The sequence below is a fragment of the Salvia splendens genome, chromosome 5 (assembly GCF_004379255.2).
Source record: "Salvia splendens isolate huo1 chromosome 5, SspV2, whole genome shotgun sequence".
NCBI classification, from domain to species: Eukaryota; Viridiplantae; Streptophyta; class Magnoliopsida; order Lamiales; family Lamiaceae; genus Salvia; species Salvia splendens.
Window position 1 is genome coordinate 7,539,836 of NC_056036.1, and position 23,448 is coordinate 7,563,283.

The 23,448-nt window shown below is 38.1% G+C and overlaps 2 protein-coding genes and 1 pseudogene across 3 annotated transcripts; all 3 read right to left on the minus strand.

Moving 5' to 3' along the window:
* Positions 1–3,665: 3,665 nt before the first annotated feature.
* LOC121803139 (proteasome subunit beta type-5-B-like) lies at positions 3,666–7,034 on the minus strand. Its single transcript, XM_042202840.1, has 8 exons — positions 6,912–7,034; positions 6,530–6,657; positions 6,304–6,433; positions 5,655–5,761; positions 4,599–4,733; positions 4,424–4,527; positions 4,050–4,150; positions 3,666–3,963 (listed from the first exon to the last, which is right to left on the minus strand). Exons 2-8 carry the CDS (start codon positions 6,644–6,646, stop codon positions 3,836–3,838), a joined length of 822 nt encoding a protein of 273 aa, XP_042058774.1. The 5' UTR covers positions 6,647–6,657; positions 6,912–7,034; the 3' UTR covers positions 3,666–3,835.
* A 2,201-nt stretch (positions 7,035–9,235) lies between these two features.
* LOC121803722 lies at positions 9,236–11,895 on the minus strand (annotated as a pseudogene).
* Positions 11,896–16,590: 4,695 nt separating this feature from the next.
* Positions 16,591–22,004, minus strand: LOC121805221 (protein STRUBBELIG-RECEPTOR FAMILY 3-like). Of its 2 annotated transcripts, none has more exons than XM_042205016.1 (17): positions 21,838–22,004; positions 21,216–21,412; positions 20,499–20,637; positions 20,354–20,425; positions 20,200–20,262; positions 20,027–20,098; positions 19,856–19,927; positions 19,696–19,767; positions 19,562–19,627; positions 19,415–19,480; positions 18,850–19,271; positions 18,329–18,768; positions 17,981–18,252; positions 17,762–17,900; positions 17,406–17,542; positions 17,164–17,320; positions 16,591–17,004 (listed from the first exon to the last, which is right to left on the minus strand). In XM_042205016.1, exons 2-17 carry the CDS (start codon positions 21,325–21,327, stop codon positions 16,885–16,887), a joined length of 2,421 nt encoding a protein of 806 aa, XP_042060950.1. In that variant the 5' UTR covers positions 21,328–21,412; positions 21,838–22,004; the 3' UTR covers positions 16,591–16,884. The 2 variants fall into 2 exon arrangements, with proteins under 2 accessions (XP_042060950.1, XP_042060951.1); XM_042205017.1 differs by having other exon boundaries at positions 21,744–22,004.
* Between the last annotated feature and the right edge of the window lie 1,444 nt (positions 22,005–23,448).

Here is a 23,448-nt window from a genome sequence, read left to right on the forward strand (position 1 = left end):
GCGAGTATTTGAACAGTTAAGATAACTGATGATTAACGAAATGGATTGTAAAGACTCTTAGCCATTTAATCAATTGATTGATGGGTGTTTGGCTACGTTTATTCAAAGAGTCCAGAGCTTATACAAGACACTTGCAATTTGTCAAAACGTTTGGATCATCAGACTTATAAGCTAGGAAGACTGGAAGAGAATTGCAGAGAGAGATTAAAAAATATCATATTTAGAGATAATCTAAGAAAGATTAATTTGGAATGAAACAAGTCTACAATAATATAAACCAAAGTATAATTAATTTTATAAATTGGTTACACTGTACATATAAGATTATGAATAAATAACTAGGGGTTGAGAAGCTTATTTTCAATAAACTTATAAACCCTTGGATCTTATTTTATTATCTACAGTAAGATATTTAGGTGCTTATTTTGCACACATTTCAAGGGACTAAACAACTTAGGGCATCCGCAATGGGCGGACGATAGCACGCCCAATGGCGCGCATCGTCCGCGCCATCCATCGTCCGCACCCATTGCGGGTGCGCGCCATAGGGCGTGGACGATAGTCGCGCCCTATACTTCGGTCGCGGAGGATAGCGCGGACGATGGCCATCGTCCGCCCCATTGTGAAGGTCGCGGACGATGGCACGCGGTTTCGTTTTTTTATAAATACCGTTCATTTGTAACATTTCATTTCACTCGATTTTATTTTCGAAACTTACAATTACATAATTACTACGAAATGGATTCAAGCCCCAATAGTCCTACGTTTAGCGCAGGGGTGCATTGGCCGGGTACAGAACCCGGCGATTATCGTTCGTTCGATACCAACGCCCATTACGATCCCGATTTCAGTACGGAATCGTATGGCTTGTCTGACATGGAGCCGTCTCCGCACCGCCCAACCGCAGCGGCCGATCCCGACCCGCCGCGACCGCTTCCGCCCCAGCCAGAAAGAAGCGGAACCGGCAGCGTGCGCAGAAGTTGCCGCCTCCCGGTGATTGCGATGAGTACGCCCCCGGCCGTACGAACTACAACGACGACGAAACTCTCACCTTGGCCCGGTGTTGGGTAGATATATCGGAAGATCCGATATTCGCGAACAACCAGTGACAGATCGCGTACTGGGAACGCATCGCGGACCTCTACAATTCGGTGAAGCCGTCGACCGCGTACAAGCGCAAGCGTGAGCAACTCCGCAAGCAATGGGATCAAGTCAAGAAGCAAGTGAACTTATACGCGGCGGAGTTCGAGAAGTTCACGCGGTCACAGGGGAGCGGCGAGAGCGCGGGCGACGTGCGCGCTAAAGCGCTGTTGTCGTACCGGTCGATGTACGGCGACTTCAAGCACGAGGCCATATGGGCGCTCTTGAGGGACAAGCAGAAGTTCCAAGGTGGAATTCTGCACACTGGTGCGCCGAAGAGGACGAAGACCACTGAAGCTGGTGATTACACGAGCAGCGGCAGCGGCAACCACCCGGTTGACTCAACCGGACGTACGTGGATGAAGGGAGTTCCGGCACACCGGTGTCCTTCCGGCGTCCTCCCGGCGTCAAGGCTACGAAGGCCAAGGGGAAGGCGACCGCGACCTCATCGTCGACGCTGCAACCCAAGCTCCGGTCCCGGTAGAGCTCCCGACCCAGACGGCCACCGCGTTTGAGTCGTTAGCAACAACGTCGATGGCAAGGACGATGTTGCAGACGCACAGGGCCCTCAAGAAGTGTACCCTCCCCGACGAAGCCGAATATCTCCGGGCGTTACTCGATGAGCTGCGTCGGAAGTTGGGAATTGGTCCTACTTAGTTTTTTTTTATTAGTTCAATGATGTAACTTTTTTTTATTAAAACTTCGCCGTTTGTTATTTAGACCGTTTTTTATTTACTCGTTACTTGTTATTTGAAAACAGTTAAATTAATTAAACAAAACAATAAAATGATGATGTGGCGCGCCTTAGGGCGCCCCACTGCAGGTGGGGAGGTAGGAGGATAAAACTGCTAACGTGGCGCGCCATAGGGCGCGCCTTAGGGCGCCCCATTGCTAATGCTCTTATAAGTTGTTTTTAAAGAGATTGCAAGCTCAGTCAAACACGGGGGAGGATCCCCTAGTGTGGGGGAAAACACAGCACAAGGTGCTGTGCTATAAAACGCACACATTTATTCCTCAAACGACATGCAATTACTTAGTGGAGTACTATAATTTCATTTAATCCATTTACTTCACTTTTCATGTTATATTAAGTACTCCATCCGTCCCATAGTAGATGTCACACTTTATTTTTTAATTTGTCCCACAAAAGATGTCATATTTCCTTTTTTGAAAAAAGTTATCTCTCACATTAATATAAATATATTATTTTCTTTTTCCACTTAACACACAAAACAACACCTTCTAAAATCTTGTGTCAATCCTCAAGTGTGACATCTACTATGGGACGGATGGAGTAATATATTTAGTATTAAGTATTAATCATGACAAAATAGTCCAATAGAAATGTTAATTAACAATATAAAAGTCAATTATGAACTATAACCAAAATAATGATAAGAAGCATATTAATATTTATTTCTTTGATTTACTAAAAAATGCTATTGAATCTTTTTTGTCGGCCATTATTTTGGTTATATGTATTTGATATTTTAACATTGATGATTAAATATTTTTGTAGGATTATTTTATAATGTTAATACTCCCTCCGTCCGCCATTATGAGTCTCGGTTACTTTTGTGCACTCGTTTTATTAATATAATACTCCCTCCGTCCCCGATTAAGAGTCACTCTTTTCCATTTCGGTCCGTCCCCGATTAAGAGTCACTCTTCCTACTTACTATATTTGAATATCAAAAATACCCTAAAAGTCAAAGAGGTCCCACATTCCACTACCTAACTCCATTTATTACACCATACATTCAAACACTTCCTTAAAACTCGTGTCCGGTCAAAGAGTAACTCCTAATTGGGGATGAATGAAGTAATAAATAGTTAAAGTGGAGAAATGGTTGGAAGGGGTATGTTTTTTTATGGTTATATTCATAGTATTTGATTTTTACATCGTTAATTGCTACTCCCTCCGTCCCACATAATTTGTCTCATTTCACTTTTTACCATTTTTGTTAATAGATCTAATATTCCACTAACTCATTCATACTCCATTTTATTATAAAACTAATATTTAAAAGTATGACTCACATTCCACTAACTTTTTCAAGTCACTTTTCATTACATTTCTTAAAACTCGTGTTCGGTCAAAGTGAGACGAATTATCTGAGATGGAAAGAGCACTGTATAACATTTCTATTGGATTATTTTATCATGATTAATATTACGTATATTTTATTTTCAGTATCTGTTTCGTTATTCATCTTAATTTTTAAGTCATTTAATAATTACATTTTTATAGTATTATTAATATAACAAGAGAAGTGAAGTAAATGGATTAAATAAAATTGTACTACTCCACTAAGTAATGGCATGTCGTTTGAAGAACAAATGTGTGCGTTTTATAGCACAGAGCAAGGGTAGGGGATCCTATTCCTCCCGCGTCAAACACCCTTCTCAATTCTTGATACACAAAAATGAATCAGAGTTTACACTAATTCAAAGGTCTGGAATTGGAGATTTCAGGGAATAAAGAGCAAGTTTTCAGTGAATAGAAGAGCTAGAGGGCTAGGGTATAGTCATTCGAAAAATGAAGAATAACATGATCAATTTCCAAAATTAAGCGCAACAAGCATAACAAACAGATTTAAGTTTCATATGCAGAGAATTTTTGTAAGTTAACACAGGAGTTATAGAAGAAAATGAGGAATGCCAGCTAAAGATACTAACTCCTCCTGTCTCTCCCTCATGCAATTGGTACATCAGCCATCTCCTGCTCCACCGTGGTGGGCTCAACGGGATAGTATGAATAGTGCATCTCCCCGACATCATCACCAGAGAGCTTTTTCCATCCACTTGGGCCAACATGGTATACTGAGAACAAAATCCAAGTTACGACAGGAAAGAGATATGAATATTACAATGCCAAGAGGGGGTAGGACACACAGAAGGGAATTTACCACTGGCAACACCACCACTGGCTCCGTCACGGAACGTAGCATGATAGATTGCTCTTCTAGCCAGCTCTGCAGCCTCCTCAACAGACAAATCAAAGCAGTAACTGCATCACGAGCCAGGAAGTTATCTAGCTAAAACTAAAGGGCAATCATTAAGTGATGACATGACCTCCAAATTCAAAGTTTTTGAAATTTAGTTTGTCAAGATAGCACATATACATCCAAGAAACATCTAAAAGTTCGCAAAATATTATGTAACCAACATCCAATGAATTTCAAGCAGCTGCAACAAGATGTTTTCTTTGGCATCACCCAGTAACAATGAAAAATGGAAGTAAATATGAGAAGTCAATAAGAGAATGTGAATGCTAACTCACCCACTGTCCAAAACACCATAAGCATATGGAGAACCAGAACCAACCGAAAATCTGGTGCCTTTAAGCCGACCACCTTCACTGTCAACATAATAGAGGCCAGGGCCCTACCAAAAAGCAGAAGTATTTGGTGATACTATCTACAATGCCAAAACAGATTGGGAAAATGCAATATTACGTTTTCATCCCATCCAGCTATCATAGTTCCAACAGACAAACCCATTCCTCGATAGGAATACAAGATATTCGCCAACAATTTTGAAGCTCCAGCAACAGAGATTCTTCTCTTATTTGCCAGTTCATGTAAGCGGCACTGAAACATGAATGAGAATTACTAACTTTCAAGCATTTATTAGGAAACACTACTGAAAAAATAAGGGGCTTTCCTCCATAGAAGAAACACACTGACACACACATGAGCATGCAATCATCTGTCAGTGCCGTATAGAATCGATAAGCCAGATACGAAGCAGTCTTTGAAAGGATAAGCAGTTTATAACATATCAAATTCATTTCTCAACCGCCAAATAGTTTTGAATAATAGTACCATTGTATTTCTTAGAATGAGTTGTTAATTTCTGGTAAGTAATATAGCTGGAAACTAACCTCATAGTTTGGAAGTAGAGCTCCATTGTTATGTATGATAGTGTGTTTACTTTGAAGTAATAGCTTTGACAGATAAAGCTTATACATACCAATCAATATATATTTTGATAGAATGAATAAATCTAAAACTTGTTTGATCATATAATTCTTTGAATACTCTATTGCATGTATCAATCAAATATAAAATGGAACTATTGTATGTATCAATCAAACGTAAAATGGAAAATATTCTGTCAATAAAACATATGACAGTCATACTTAATAAATTTTATTGTGTAGAATAACAATAAAACAGTTAGTCACAATAGAAAGTGAGAATGCGCCATATTTCTAATGTCACCAAGTTGTCATCATTCATCTTATAGATTCATTGTGACTATCAATGTTTGTAATAAAATTAGGTCATTAGGTGTAGCTCTAAATTACAGGTTATTACACCATCCAAATTTATGTATCTTTTCACTTTACACCATTCTTTCCTCGCTTTACACATAGGTTATATCAAATTTATTTCGTCTTTGAAAGGAGACGAGTCCATGAAACATCAACAACACAATCCGTGTTCCTTCTCAATGAAAAATCATAGAGGGATAATACATCATATACAAAGGAAAGATGCAACACTAACCTTGATTCCGAGATTTCTGTGCCAGAACTGGCAGTCAGCAGCTCCTCCAGCCATTGTCCCAAGCATGTAGGGATTGATTTCAATGATTTTCTTAACAGATTGTGAAGCTGCAAAGTTCAGAAGAATCTTATATAGACAATTCCATAGCTCATATAGCACTGATAAAATAAACAAAGTAATAAGAAACCAAAAGAGTTGTAAGTACTCATGAAGCAGGGGTTCCATATCTTCTGCCCAGGTAAATTTCAGTAATCTAATTGACATTAGTCCACAAAGAAAATATATTTAACAATTATTTATGGGACAGTCGTTGAATATAATCTGAAGCATGGATACTCCCATTTCCTTTCAAAGCATAAGAGATTCGACTAAGTATTAAACATTACTTATACACCAAAAACCATTTACTAATTGATGCCTGAGAAACACACATGCAATATAAAATACACACTAACAAAGCATGAATGAGCAGAGAGAGAAATTAACATGCAAGCAAATAGAGTAGTTTTGGCAATCAATAAGCATACATCAAGAAGGAAATCTGATTTTATGCATCCAAAATGCAAAAAATAAACTCCTACTTCAACACAGGTATCATGGTGAAAAGCCCTAATACTATATTACAAATAAATAATAAGCATGGCCTTACAAATATATCCTCCCATGCTCGCACGGGAATCAGCAGCAACCATGACACCGTCTTTGAATATAAAAGCCAGAGTTGTCGTTCCCTTTGCCGGCTTCACCATCTGTACTGCTGCTTTCTGAAATCCATCAAACTAAAGAAAACAAATACAAAAAATAAAATTAATTTATGCAGACTCCGAGAGGATATTACTAACCAAAAAAAGGAAACATAACAAAATGAAGCTTACATCAACAGTGACGGGAAGTTTAAACGATGGCACAGCCAAAATCTCGTCTTCCAAATCCTCCGCATTTCCCTTAACCGGCAAGGAGGGATCAAGCCCACTGAAATCGATCTTCATCATGGTTCCCTTCACTAAAAGAGAAATAATCAACAAATCCAGTTTTACACAAAAGGGAAAAAACTACACTGCACAAGAGCAAATCATTTCAAGGTAAACACGTCATAGTTCTCCAATTTAGTCGAACAAAATAAACATAATCCGTGATCAGAAATGGAAATGTCCACATATAACAGATCGATACTACATGAAGTTAAACCCTAACCGCAATGAATGGTACATTAATCAGTTTAAAGGAACAATATCATCAGCTCAGTCATCAAATTACCTGATTTATCGAAGGAGAGTTGAGTTGCAGATGCAGAGAAATAATTCTAGAAATTGTTATGAGGAAATCAGCTGCGAATTCAGGAAAATTGAGCTTTTCTTCTTCGTCTTGGGAGATTTCTTGTGGTGCAAGACACGAATGTATTAAAAGAATTGGGCCATTAATTAATCAATTGTAAATTAGAGGCCCATGTTTAGGCCCAACTTTCCAACTTAAACCATAATTTTTTTAGACACATAAACCAATTGGAGCAACTGATGATGCACAATCCAACTCCACTCCCTTTCACTCTTTTTCTATTTCATCTATAAATATCACATTTCTTTAATAGTTTATTCGAAAGGGATTACCTCATACATTTACAATTTAGGGGTGGCAAATCGTGCGTGTCGGGTCGTTATCGTGTCGACACGATAACGACACGAACACGATAACAACAAACACGAACACGACCCGTTAAGAAAACCTCAAACACGAACACGAACACGACACGAAACCCTCAGACACGAACACGACACGAACCCATTAACGACACGAACCAATTCTGGTCAACACGACACGATAATAACACGTACACGAGATGACACGATAACGACTCGATAACAACACGACCTGATAACGGTTAAACCTATTAAAAATGAAAATAATAAGAATTAATAATATTAAAATATTATTTGTTAACGGATAACACGAACACGACACGAACACGACACAGACACGTATTGTTAACGGATAACACGAACCCGACACGAACACGACACGAACACGACACGAAATTTTCGTGTCATTAACGGGTCGACCCGATAAGGACACGAACCCAATAAGCTCTGACCCAAACCCATTATTTTCGTGCCGGTTCGTGTCGTGTCAAAAATTGCCAGCCCTAATTTACATACTACATTTTATAATACATCATTAAATAGTTGAAAAGTGGATCCTATTTAATGCTTAAAAATATTGTTTCTAAAAATTATTTCCTTCACTTTCTTGCTACCATATTTAATCAAAATAATTTTGTTAACTCTTGTTAAAATAATATTATAGGTTAAATTTTACTTTTTTAAAAATATTTATATAAAAGAGTGTATGTTTACGTATTCTAAAAAATATAAAAATGTCAAAATTTCCTTTTGTTTATTTTTTTTATTATGATGATTTACTTTTTAAAAAGATTTATATAAAAAGAACGTCTCTCTTATATAAAATAAACTAAAGCTTGACCAAATTTTATGTTTTATATAGCTATTATCTTAATATAAATATATATTCTTTAAAAATAATTGTAAAATTTTATCAAGTTAAAAAAGTTGACATAATTAGGTGACTATATTTTTTAAAATCCGGTCTCATTATACTAGAATCAACCAATTATGTCAAACTTTTTTTAATTAATTAAAATTTTACAATTATTTTTATGGACTACTATATTTTGTATTTCGACAATAGCTATATAAAATATAAAATTTGGTCAAATTCTAGTTAATTACATTTTTATATAAAATCGACATCTTTTACAGATATTAAAAATTATATAATCTCAATAAAATTAGAAAATAAATAGTACTAAATAAATTTTTAAATTTTTTGGAATACATAAAAATTTAATCTTTTTATATAAATATTTTGAAGTAAATAAAGTTTGACTTATTAAATATTTTTAACAAGTAACTTATTTGATTAAATATAATAAGCAAAAGTGCATGAAATAACAAAACTATTTTGATTAAATATGGTAGTAAGAAAGTGAAGGAAATAATTTTTAGTAATAACTTTTTTATCATAAAATGGGATACACTTGTCAAATATTTAGTAGTGTGCAAATGTATGAGGTGATCCCTTCCGCAATTTATGATGCCGTAAATTAAAATGAATCCACCAACTTTCAAACATGCGGTTTGTCTTGAATCAACACACTAAAAAACAATATGATCGATTCCAACATGATCTAATTGAAGAAATTTGGCATGCTTCGGTCCCCATGGTTTTTATAATTCTATTACAATTTTGTAATTTTGTTTATAACCAATTATGTAACTTTTAATTGTTTTAAACTAATCAATTCAATTGAAATATATAACTAAAATGAAAAAATGATAATAAATGCGAAAATTAGGTGGGACATAAAAATAGAGTACTTTTTGATGCTCATGATTTTCTCTTCGTTAGCAAGTTCGACCCAATTACAATTCGAAGATTTTCTAATTCTACCTCTCCAATATAAAGTGAAAAAACATTGACAAAGAATCAAAGATAATAAATGATACTGCATGACAAGAACAGAAGATGCCAAAAGGGCAAAGGGAATGCATTCCTCTCCACACGTAGCCAAATCTGTTTATTATAGTCATTTGGTAACAGATAATGGAATCAAATGGAAGAACGAGTAAACTTTTGCTTATCAATTGCAAAGCTAAAGCTGTAATAATAGAAACAGCCAATGAATCAAAGAATTCAAATCTCTATTTTTTTCATGTTATAATGCCGCCATCATAGCCTCCTTCCTCATTTCTGCAGTTTTGCCAGTTCCTCTGAAGTACATGTAAACTTGCTGCACATGATTTCGACATGGGTAAACACAGTTCTCAGACAGCCAAGGATCGATAGATTGAAAACGAAACTTGTCAGCAAGTTTCTGACCTGAATCACCCATACGCTGATCAATGTCTCGATGCAGAAGAATGCAAATCCAATGAGGTAATATATCTGAAGAAAATATGCTAAAATTAACATCTTCCTTGATTTGCAGACAGCATTTTATAGCAAAAGCAACACTTTCGTCATAGTAATCGTAGTTTACTCTTGAGGTAACATGTGCTTCTAATATATACCAGAAGTTATTTTTACCACTTATTTATAATGCATATACTCCATATAGTCAAACTTCATATATGTAGCCATTGATAACAATTGGTATCATGGCCTGTCCAAGAAAACTCAAAAATCTGTAAAGTCGTCTTACCCCAACCAGAGCATTCCAAGTTAAAATGTCAATTGCAGGCAAGATTCCACTGCCAAAAAAACAAATTGGGCTAACATTAGTCCACAATGCAACAAAAATGTCAAGGAAATCATCAAATCTTATCATTATCACGTTTCTTCATAAAAAGTACACCGACAAGATTCCTGTTCTTTCCTTGTGCACACTTTTAATTTTCTAGTGCCGTTATTAGTGGCTCAAAGTAAATCTAATGGCAATTTAAGAAGGAACATATTCGCTGAAGAGAAACATACGTCTAGGATTTCCCTCTGAAAATTATTGGAGGAGCTATGCGCGCAGAAGCCAATATGGAACTGCACAAACAGAACGATTTAGACAAATTTATTGAATACCTTAAACTTTGAACATGATTGGATGGAAGAAATAATAAGCTCACTGAATGAGCACTCTCTGTCCTGGAAAATACAAAGTCTGTTTACTAATGCTAAATCAGCAAAAGTACCCGAAGGAATGCACAAAGAAGAATGTGTGATATGCAGATAATAACACACGTTTTCACGTAGTATTTGTTTGTTCAGCAAATAAAGTAAGGCTAATAAGATGATAAATGGTATTGCATCTAGACTACATTAGCTATGCCTATGATACCAACAAATATGCATTTCTCAATCAACTAGATTGAGAAAAAATAGGCCCAAGTTTAATACTTCACATACTAATAGTACAATAGTGTTAGGATGTACATTACTACAATATCAGAAAGATATTCATGATAAAGACTTGAACCAAGTGACAGATACAAAAAGCATAAATTAATGGAAAAGAGGATAGGACTACAAGAGAGCTTTTTTGGGTACCTCATTGCACGATAAAGAGGACGATACCATAACACATAGGAGCCTGGGACACCGAATATGAAATATATGATAGCAAGAAACCAAATGGTTGGACCTACATGCGTGAAACATCAGAAACCTGATAACTTATTTTAAAGACCATCAAACTCAAGAAGGCTGTAAAAATACTATGTCCACCACCAACCTTCCCCATTGGCCCAAGCTAAGGTGGTGGCTAAAACATTCCACAAAAGACATATTATAATACCTGCAACACACTTGTAGTGTATCAAGCCATTATAAAAATAACTACTAATATATAGAACCACCCACACAGAGTAACAGATTATTGAGCCACGGACAATAAATCTTTAAGGGAGCTAAATTTTGTCATACCCAAAAATGTCGTGAATGCAACATATTGCAACTTTTGTAGATGGACTGGGATTTCATTTCTGATGTCATGGTGAATTATGGGGAAAATTGGCGGCCAATTTATATCCTCAATGACAATTCCAGCTGAAAAATATGAATAAGATACAATCAGTTTTTGCATTATGGAATAATGATATGACAAGTAGATTGCACGAAGACAACAAAATCACCTTGTGCAAAGGTATCTTCCCTTCTTTTCAGCTCCTACACAGCACAACACATAGCGAATCGGTTACTATGACAAGGATACAATTACTGAGATTGAGCAGAAAATGTAAATCTAAGCAACCAAAACGGACAAGCATAGTGCAGATTGGCATTGTTATACGTATGCAAGACATAAATAGTGAACAAGGTGATATTAGGCAGGTCAAGATATCTCAAAATACCAAAAAGCATAAGAAGTTAAGAATCAGTTTCACCCTCTGCAAAACCAAAGTGTTGTGGATGTCACAGAGAAGTACCTGAAAAATAATTTAACAAGAACTAAAAACTATGGGCATTCGCAATATCGACTTGAGCTAAAAGAAGAGGCAAAAATAACACTAGTAGAGATCACCTGTTCCTTCTTCTTCAGTTCAGCTTCTCAGGCTTGAAGCTCCTGTTCTCTCTTTCTTAAATCATTTGGAGGTTTAGAGCATGGAAAAGAAAGCCTCCATTAACACCTCCTCATAAATTCTAAAAGAAATTAACAGATTTGAAATGCATTGGTATACCATGGAACCATCAAGAGGAATATCAACTGTAGCCCCACGATCGTAGTCAGCAGGTTCATGAGGAAGAGGAGACATCTTTGAGTTTGCCGATGAGTTCTGATAATTTCAGAAATATAATTTTGCATTAGCTAAAGAAAGCCACATAAAGGTTTTACATGCATTATTCCAATAACCGATAATCCAATGTGAAACAAGGAAATGTTTCTTTCAATCATGCAACTTCAGCAATACATGGAAACGCAAGTAGGCAACAATGCAACTAAGATAAACGGAATTGAGAAACTGCACGTTGTTCCTTAACAAGCAAACTCTACGACCAAAACATGTTTCCTTTGAAATGTGCTTTACCTACTATCATTCCAATTTCCAAGACATAAGCAATAATGAAAGAGTAGAGTGAAGAAATAACAAAATTCTCAACAAAGTTGTTGTCAGTGCAATTTCAGATTGGTAGCAATCTCCCTAGCATTCAGTAATGGATGAGGTTCTTGGAGTCAACAAATTATCCTGAACTAATACGAAAAAAGGTTCAACATTACTTATTCCTAAGAAACATTTCACAGAGTCATCTCACACAAGGTGAAAACTGGTCTAGATCTCATACTTTCTCAAAATCAAGCTAGTTGGTCTGATAAAAGTTCTACTTAACAAATCAACTTCTAAGATATTGAATTTGAACTATGAATATAATGTGTGCAAATTATTGTTGAGGATTTACCCCCCAGAGAGAGAGAAGAATCCTAAGTAGTTTCTCGAAAACTTAGTGATTGGAAGATTGACTTTTCTTCTCACCACAATGTTTTCGACTCACGTGCTCATCAAAATCCCCAAAAAAGAATGCAATAGAAAATCGATGGAATTGCAGCATGTTAAAAGCAGATCTCTAATTATAAGCGGCAAACAGTGACCGATACTGTGTATGATCCCAATCTCATTTCACGGTAGTCAAAATCAAATTCCATAAATTGTGGCAAATAACACCCAATGCATGAAAAATGAAATCAACAACATTGAAACAAATGCGAATTATACTGCGAAATGATTCACTTCTCCATCAGCCATTCCACCTCTCAGAGCATCCACAACCGTGCTCTTGCCAGCGGCTTGTGTGCCCGGCTCCACTTTTTCTGTCTGCTCTCTGGCAAGAGCACAATACCCACAACTGTACTCTTCTGCAAGGACGAGCACAATTAATTTAAAATTCAATTAAACAATAACATTTCCATAATAATAAAGTTCATTAAAAAAACCTAAATAAAACTACAAATGACAAATAAAATAAAAACGACATAATTAAAAGCCTAAAAATAAAAAATTACATAATTAAAATACTAAAAATTAAAAAAACCACTACTCGTTGCCGAATTTTATCCACATGTGGTTGATTAGGTCTTCTTGTAACTGAATGTGGGTTCGGGTATCGCGCATTGTGTGCCTTGTCTCGATCCTCTGGCCAACCGTCGTATGCTCACCTCGGCGTGGGGGAGACCTCGCTGTTGAGCTTCCGGCTTCATCCTCGTCGTAGAAGCTAGCCGCCCTCGGCCCTTCGTCGGCTATAATCATGTTGTGTAAGATAATACACGTGAACATGATGTAGGCGATATTATTCACGTACCACAGCCGAGCCGGGGCCTTCACAATGTTAAATCGGGCTTGAAGGACCCCGAAGGCTCTTTCGACGTCTTTCCCTCTTGACGCTGCGCAAAAAGAACCCGTCTCGGGTCGTGCGGGTTGTGGAGCGTCTTCACGAACGTCGACCACCTTGAGTAGATACCATCGGCAAGATAGTAACCCATGTGGTATGTATTTCCGTTGATGGTGAAGTCGATCGCCGGTGCTACATCATTCATCACATCATTGAAGAGTGGTGAAGAATAAAGCACGTTCAAGTCGTTGTTGGCTCCGGCAACGCCGAAATTTGCATGTCAAGTCCATAGGCGGTAGTCGGCGACCGCCTCAAGGATAAGTGTTGGGCCGCCGCCTTTGTGACCGCTTAAGTGTTGCCCCCTCCAAGCATTCGGGCAATTCTTCCACCTCCAATGCATGGAGTCAATGCTGCCAAGCATTCCGGGAAAGCCATGGACTGATTCGTGAAGACGAAGCAACCGTTGGCAATCATCGATGCTGGGTGCCCGAAGGAATTCATCCCCGAAAGCTGAACGAACGCCCTCGCAAAAATTCTTTAGACAAAGGATTCCAGTGGACTCACCGATATGCAAATACTCGTCGAAGATGTTGGCCGTTTGTCCAGTAGCGAGTTGTCGGATGACACACGTACACTTCTGCAACGGCGTGATACTTTGCCGGCCGGCTACATCTGGACCTGTTTGGAAAAATTCAACACGTGCGGACAATGTGTTGACAATTCGCACGAACAAGCGCTTTGACATGCGAAAACGGCGCCTGAAGTAATCTGCCGGAAACCGCGGCTGGTCGGCAAAGTAGTCGGCAACGAGCCTTTCGTGGGCTCCCTCCCGGTCACGATGGCGATTTGATCTAGTTCATTGAGGAGGAGGAGCGGGGGTATTCGCCGCGACATATGCTTCGTAAGCGGCACGATGTTGTTCGTAGTATTCTTGTTCTTCGCGCTCCGCTTCCGCCATAATATGGGTGAAATCCATTTGAGGTTTTGAGTGAGGGATGAATGTGTTGATAGTTTGTATGAGAATTATGAATGAGAATTATGAATGAGAGATGAATGAGAGATGATTTGATGTGATAAATGGATGATGAATGTGTGTATTTATAGATGATTTTGGGGGAAAAAAAAATCAAAAAATTCAGAAAAACGGGCAAAAAAAACGGCCATATTTTTGGGATTTGGAAAATAATTTTTTTTTATTTTTTTATCATTATTTAAAATTAATTAACGAATTTTTTTAAAAAAATTATTCAAAGGCAACGGCTATGCCGTTGCCCAATCGTGTGCCGCCACGGCGACTGCTCGCTGGCACGGCGCTGCTCGATGCATCGCGCGGCGCGAGCGCAGCGGCGGCGAGCCTCGTCCTCGCCGCTGGCACGGACGGCGGCCTTCTTCCCCACCACCGTTGCGGATGCTCTCAAGCTCTATATAGTAAATCCAATATTTCACGAATGCACGCAGATCTGAAGAATGCACATAAAAATGACGATTCCGATTTCCAAATTCAGAGCTATCTAAATTCTAATCAATTGCTATGAAAATTGCGTGCAAAAAAGAATTGATTTTAATAAGTAAAAAAAAATGTTGCATGGAGATAGCGTCGAGAGAGGAATTTTTTGCTCTTTTGCTGAGTCGCGCGCTTTACATGCGACAGTTGTTTAGTGAAAAATAAGTGTAGTGAATTAGTAGTATTAGAAACTGTTTCTTTTCTTTTCTATTTTTCAGATCTTTGGTTTAGTGAATTCCTGTTACTATTTCTGTTTATTGAGTATCTTAATTCTATTCTTACAGCATGAAAGAATTCAAGGAGTTTTACCCTAGCACCTTATGATTCATGAATTAATAATTTTATGTAACTTAAAATACCTGTCGAAGGCTTGTCCAAAGCATAAGGTCATTCACAAAACACGTCTCCTACATACTCCATTTCTTACTTAGGAAACCACCCTCACAATTCATCATCTTTTTTCCTACATATATGAAATCAAATGTAATTTTATAAGGACGTAACGAAATCATAATTGCATATGTTCACACGAAGAGAAGTTGCACTAAAACGTTAATATGTAAGTGTCTCTGTAAACTTGTGTTATAATAAGGTTTATTGTTGTGCTATAATGACCTAATGCTAATGTATTCTAGTACAGTTTTGACATTTGAATATAAATACCCAATAGTTCTCTCAAATTCAATTTCTCTCCCCTTTTAAATTTCGTGCAACTTTTTTAATTTAAATTATTTTTTACAAAATATATATCAAATCAAATATATTTTTTGTCGATTCTAACGAAATCCTAATCGCACGGTATCATATCAAAAGGTAAAAAAATGATACTGCTAGAGTAACAATGATATTTTTTTGGTGTGATAATAATATTATGTTTCTTAACATAATGATACCGAGTTAATTCGATACAGAATGATATTACTCAATAAAGAAAATGATAAAGTTTGATACAAAATGATATTGAATGCAAGTAAGAATAATATTGATCAATGGAGAAAATGATACTGAATTCTATACAAAATGATACTACAAAGTAAGAATCAATATTGCTCAATATTGAAAATGATAAGAACTTCAATACACACTAATGTTAATACAAGTAAGAATGATATAGATTATTGAGTACAAGTAACAATGATGCTGCTCAATGTAAAAAACTTATAGTTCGATACAAAATGATAATACTCAATAGGAAAAATAATACTGAGTTCAATGTAAAACTAATTTTAAATGTAGAACACAAAATCATAACTCGTAGCTCTTTGTTCTGTCTTTTAGAGAGAATGGGAGTAGAGATAGAATATGGAGAGAAATGCAGATAAAATGTGGTTCTTTTCAAAATAAGAAAGAAAAATTGAATGAGGGTCCTTTTCATCGAAAATAATCGACTACATTTTGAATAAACAAATTTTTGTGAGGGGGCATTTTTGTCTTTTCACATAATACCCCATCAAATGGAAACAAGAGACGAATTGGAAACAACCTCCAAACAAGGGTTCTACAAAATATCTGGAAACTTTTCCAAGACATTCAAAAATTAAATTGATTAAGACATCACATATATATAACCATAAAATTTTGCTAGAAACAGAGCCAACCGCAAGATAAAAAAATATTATGTAACTTTGCACAATACAATCAGAAACTCCTCCAAAACAAAAGAATTATACAAATTTCAACACTAACAATGACCACCAGTCACAATCCAATAATAAATTAGGGTTAGCATTTCTCGACCAATTTCAGTCAAGATTGCAGAGGACAAGCGACACTTGGGACTCAAAAGGGCACGTCTTCTCGGCCGATGCAAGAGGCGAAGACCGGCTGTGTTTTAAGGAGTTCATTGTACATTTCCACCTTCAAGCCATTATCCGATGATTGATCCACGATCCTTGTTCCCTAGACAGAGGCTTGTGTTTTAAGATAGTTGTCTTCTGATCTCTGTGGCGATTCCCTCCGAATCAGCTGCATTATGTCTTGCACAACTTCTGACATTGGTGGCCGGAACTCCGGCTCCACCTGCAGACCGGAAGAAACGTGTTATGGACGCGACATAGATTAGTAAGAGACATGTTATCGATAGAACAACAAGACTTATAGTTATAGGAGATGCTGCAATAACGGCATAAATTCTAAATAAAATGGCTAAACACGTCGACGAGAAAAACACAAACTCACCAGAACACAACGGGAAATTATGTCGGCAAAGTGCGAAATTGACTTCACAGGATAACTACCGGCCAGAGCAGGATCAACCATATTCGACAAGGCATCAATGTCATGAAGCTGAGGAATCGCCCATCTAACAAGAAATTGTTCTCCTCGAGCACGTGACCTGAACATTATTCTGAGAATAAGAAAGCAACAAGACCAGACACCGACACAACACCAAAAATCAACTTCATTCCCCAATAATTTACCTGTCATACGACATTCTTCCGGTCAAGAGTTCTAGCATCACCACTCCAAAGCTGTATACGTCACTCTTTGTAGTGTATGTACCCGATTCAAACTCAGGGGCACCATAGCCGTAGGTAGTGAGAAGCTGTCCCGACAACTGAACAGTAAAGAGAAAAGGTCATTAGTAAGCAAGGTAAACTGAATTTTAAGACGATAAAGGAATCCGATCCTACAAGGAAAGCAAAACAAGATTGGACAAGCATAATTGGCAGTTGACAAATTAGTCCGGCCACGTCATCATTTGTCAAAAGATGGAGAAGGGAAACAAAGGAAAATTCACTTGGTAAGGCAATCAAACACCACGAGTTGTTATTACCTGACTTACAGCTCCGGATAGAATCAACGGAGCCAAACCACAATCAGAGACGAGGACAGCAAGTTCGTCATCCAGGAGTACATTAGCAGACTTGAAATTTCTGTGAATTATGGGTGGTTCACAGACCTCGTGCAGATACCTACAAACATAAGTCACAAAGTTCCGAGTTCACATTTTATCCTTTAAAATAATAACAAAATCTGCATTTAAATCACATACTCTAATGCTCGAGCAGCCCCGAGAGCCATCCTGATGCGAGTGTTCCACGAGAGTTTACTCTTGAATTCGTCTTCTGAGTGCAAAGCGTCATGCAGAGTTCCACTAGCACAATACTCGTAAATGAGCAGTCGTTGTCCGTGCTCGGAGCAGTAACCCATGAGCTCGACCACATTAGCATGGCGGATCCTGTCAAGACTGTTAACCAGCTCAATAAATTGCTCATCCTTCAGTTGGTTCGCCACTCTCTTGTCCAGTTTTTTTATTGCAAGCAACTACAGAAACACAAACACACGAAGCATTAGCGGAGTAACGGACAAGAATGTATAAATGAGTTATCCGAAATCATACCCTTCCATCGGGTAGTTCTGCCCTGTAAACATTTCCCAGCGTTCCGCTCCCGATAAGATTTTCTTGTGAAAAGCTACTTGTGTACTGCTGAAGAACTGCTATTGAATAAACCCTGACAGATGTTGTGGGAAACAGCCCAGTCGAAGGCCTGATTTCGTTTGCTTGAGGTGCTGTATTTGGATTAACAATAACTTTCTCTGAGGGAGGTGCAGGAGGCGGAGGTGGTGGTGGTGGTGGTGGCGGTGGCGGTGGAGGAATCATGTCAATGTCGAATCTGCTCAAGTCTATATCATAAGGATTCCTTGCCGGTGGTTCGCTACTCATTGGTTTCTTATTCACCTCTTTTTCAGCTCGTGGTTTGGGTATCGCACTGACTGCTCGTTGCGGCTGATTTTCCTCCTTTTTCCTCACAGGAGCAATCAATGGAGCGACCGGGGGAGCTGTTTATAATTAAAAAACTGTCATTTGTCATCACAAAAAAGGCAATTCGGGAGATCAGAAAAGAGTGCGAAAGACCCCACCTTTCTCCACGTCGTGGCTCGGTAGGATCAACGGACCACTGTCTCTCGGATTCTCCCGGGCGCCCGAGTACGGAGCTATTTCGTGCCTCTTCCGTGATCGGTACGTTTCTCGTCTTTCCCTGATGCACCTCGGCATGAGAAGCAGGACTGCTAATAGCAATATTATGAATGAGAGCACGGCTGCAATGGATAGCCATACGATTCGCTTTGTGCTCGAAGACTTTTTGGAGCCTCCCGAGTTTAAATCTCTCGAAGACGGGCCATCAGCCTGCTTCGTTGGTCGTCGCCCAGATGAGGGAGGCGGCTTCTGGTCAGCATCTGGGCCGGGGAAAAATGGAAGTGACGACGGCGATGGTGTCCCTGAGGTTGTCGGAGGAGGAGACAACGGGGCGGTACTTGTATTGAATGGATTCCCATCACCCCTGCATGTCAAAAAGAAAATTCGCAAGCTTATGTATCAATCAAACTATACCAAAGCATAGTCATATGCATCAATAAAGCTCGAAAGAAACACTCGTGAGTAATAGAGATAAGACTGAAACAAAACTAGAAAATTTAAACCTACCTGAAAGTGGGTAAGTTCAACAGCTTTGGAGGTATAGGTCCAGAAAAAGAATTGTTTTGTACATTTCTGAGAGTGAGAGAGAGAAATCAGAAGGTGAAATTGATTAAAAACACAAACTAGTAAAAATGACAAGATTGAGGATAGTACAAATCTCTAAGGGGAAGATCCTGCAAAACATCAAGAGTTCCGGTGAGCTGATTTTGCTGCAAATGACTGTCAATGCAATGTCAGCTTCTTTCACTTGAAATAAAAAAGACAGGCATTCAACTGAGGCAACTTACAGAGTAGTCAGAAGTGACAAATTACTCATTGAAGGCGGCAGCTCCCCGCTCAAACTGTTAGAGGACATGTCTCTGCACAAACGACAAATGTTAGCATGAGCTATCAACATCATGATACTACTATAACATCGGCACAAAATCATGGCAATAGGATCCATACAAATTAACCAAAACTGAAAGGCCTGCAAATGCATCGGGGATTTCTCCGCTTAGTTGGTTGTTATTAAGGGACCTGAAATAGATAGCGAATAATCAAGCACTAAAAAGCTTATTTATGAATCAAGAGTCAATTTACAAAACAAGGTACTGGAGACTGGAGAGAAATGCGTACATAGCTGACAATTGACTCAGGGACGACAAAGAACTCGGTATGCTTCCTGTTAGTTTATTATCTGAAAGAAAACTGCCAAAGGCAAAGAGAGAGCATCATGTCTCGGTTAAATATGCTCCTTGAATAAACCACACAAGACACGTTATTGTAAATTAAGTTCGACTAATTCATACATCGTAACCAGTGTAGGGGGTAATTCAGGAATGCTACCACCAATAAGGTTGTTGCTCAGTGTTCTGCCATAACATAAAGCCAGTGTTATTCCAAAAGTCGAGAGAGACCGAGGTATAGATTCTACATTTGATAGTTTTTGAGTGATAAACTTACATAGATTTTAGAGATGTAAATCCTCCAAGGGTATCCCCCAACTCTCCGCTCAAGCCAGCCCCGGTCAGTGTTCTACAAAAGATGGTATACGTATTTAGTTCAACGAAAACAACGCAACCATTAAATTTCAAGAAAATGTCCATACATTGAGCTTATGGAGGATGTGTCGTCACAGGTGACACCTTGCCACTGTAAGCCACCACCGCAAGGGTCTCCGCCACTAGCAACCCATCCTGGGAGAGGGGGTGATCCCAATGCAACGTAGAAGCCATTGATAGCAGCAACTGTAACAGTATATCACAAGCACATTAATCATCTCCAACTCACACTAAAACGAGAAGAAAACAACGCAGCCTTAGCAATCAAGAGATGGAAGAAACAACACTTCATACCATAAAAAAAAACTAGCAAAGATAAGACAATAGCAGCTTATTCATCCAACCTCAAGGCAAAACTGTTAAAGTAGATTACAAAACATTAAACATCTCCCACTCACAGTAAAATGAGACAAAAAACTGCAACTCTAGTGACAAGAGAACACCAGCTCATTTATCCAACCTCAAGAAAATGCACTTTCAAGAAAGCATCTCTCATTAAAACCAACTGCAATTGAATCTTTCAGTTACAAAAAAAGGTGATTAAACACTTCAAATCTAAGTTTCCAATAAAAGCTTCCCACAGCCAAAACCAAATTTACTAGAATTGCAACACTTTCGAGCAGCATCTCTCATTAAAACCAAATGTAATCAAATCTTTAGTCATCAAAAAAAGGTAAACACAACAATCAATTCCCCCAATCCAACATTCTCACACAAACAAAAGCATTCCATAAACGCAGAAAAACATTGATTTTCCGACTCACCATCACTAGGATTGGTGTACCCCTGAGAAGTCCAGATCGCGAAAACGAGAGCAAATCCCACCACGATCTCCAAACTGAAACAACTCACAACAGATCTGTTTTTCCCAACCATTGATCCAAAAAACCACCCTCTTCTTCAATCTACTCTTCCTCAAGATTATTACTCTGCATAGCCAATACATAAAACACCTCCGAATCTGCAACGACAACCAAAACCCAATTCAAAAAAGAATCAGAGCAAAAAAAATGCAGCTCGCACAAACCACCACCAAAAGCCCATGAAATCAAACAGAAAACGTCCAAAAAAACGAAATCTCTCAAAAAAGAGCAAGCATTTTCCACAGCATTCTAGAAAAGTGAGAGAGATGTGATTAATTGATTATGCTTAAGCTGATACCAAAACATCAGCTGGAACCATGCGAATATGATGACCGAATTAACTCCCAATGAAAAAAAAATCATTTCTATGACTGAAAAATGTTTTAATTTTTTTTTACTGCATGTGGGCATTAAGGAAAACTCAAGTACCACTAATTCAAGAATTCTGCAAAGCTCGTTCGTCACCAAAAAGAAATGGGACGAATTGGGCGTGAGCAAATGAAGAGAGAAAGAAAGGCCGGACCTTTACAATTGCTGGAAATGTGGGAGAAAAGAGCTAAAAATGCATAAAAAGTGAGAGAGATGGAGAGATAGAAACGCATCAAATCTCCTCACTTTTTTTCTCTCTCTCTAGAAAAATAAAGTGGAGTAGCAGAAGAAGAACCAGCTGCAAGATGAGGAGAGAGAGAGAGCGAGGGCTGGAGGTCAGTCAGTGAAGTCGTGAGACACATATAATTATGCACATCTACCACCACGCGCGCTTTGAAGCGCATGAAGTACGTGTGTTATTACACTGACAGTTGACATGATTGTTTGATGCATTAGAGCCTCTACAGTGGTTTTCAAGCCGCCATAGCCCAGCCATAAACTCCTCCTGCCACATCATCAGGACAAGCAAATAGCCTGGCAATAGGCTAGCCACATCACTTCTAATTATATAAAATAAATAATAATTGACAATCACACAAAATACGGAATTAAATTTACGATATAGAGAAAATTCAATAATAATATTAAAATTTAAAAAGTACATCAATTAAAAAAACACAATTCATTAAAATTAAAATAACATTACAACATCCTCATTAATGAGTTTGTCTCACATCGAAAGTGGAATATAAAACATTCAAGGATGTCTTTATACAAGAGAAACAACCAATAATGATTTTGTCGCACATCGAAAGTGGAAAATAAAACATTCAAGGATGTCTTTATAAAAGAGAAACAACCAAGAATGAGTTTGTCCCACATCGAAAGTGGAATGAGTTTGTCCCACATCGAAAGTGGAACATAAAACATTCAAGGATGTCTCTATAAAAGAGAAACAACCAAGAATGAGTTTGTCCCACATCAAAAGTGGAAAATAAAACATTCAAGGATGTCTTTATAAAAGAGAAACAACCAAGAATGAGTTTGTCCCACATCGAAAGTGGAATGAGTTTGTCCCACATCGAAAGTGGAACATAAAACATTCAAGGATGTCTCTATAAAAGAGAAACAACCAAGAATGAGTTTGTCTCATATCAAAAGTGGAACATAAAACATTCAAGGATGTCTCTATAAAAGAGAAACAACCAAGAATGAGTATGTCCCACATCAAAAGTGGATGTCTCTATAAAAGAGAAACAACCAAAAATAAGTTTCATAAAAAAATATTAAATAAAAAAAATTAAAAAATCTGCTGGACGATGAGCTCGTTGATCCGGACCCTGCAATGGAGCCGAGCGGATCGCCCAACGCATCGCCGAGCGCCCGTATATCACCTAGCGCTAGACGATTTTTTTTCAGAAAACCGCTAAGCGGTTGCAATGGTTCGCCGAGTGCACCGCCTAGCGCCGGGGCTCGGCTAGGCGCCATTGCGGATGCTCTTAGCGGCTAATTGAGAGGATAGTGGAGCTCACGCGGTGATACGGCGCGTGGTTGAAATTGTGGAGAAAAATGAGTATAAAATAGCCGCCATTGTAATAATTAGGGGTAAAAGGGGATTTCAGACGAGAAATAGTTATCCTGCCTATAGCCTACGCTAACACCCATATGTAGTGAGTTTCCGTGTGTGCAGGTTTTTTATATTAAAATATTCCTTTTATTGTTGCTTTATTGGACGAAATTTCGTACTACTATAATTTGTTTTATT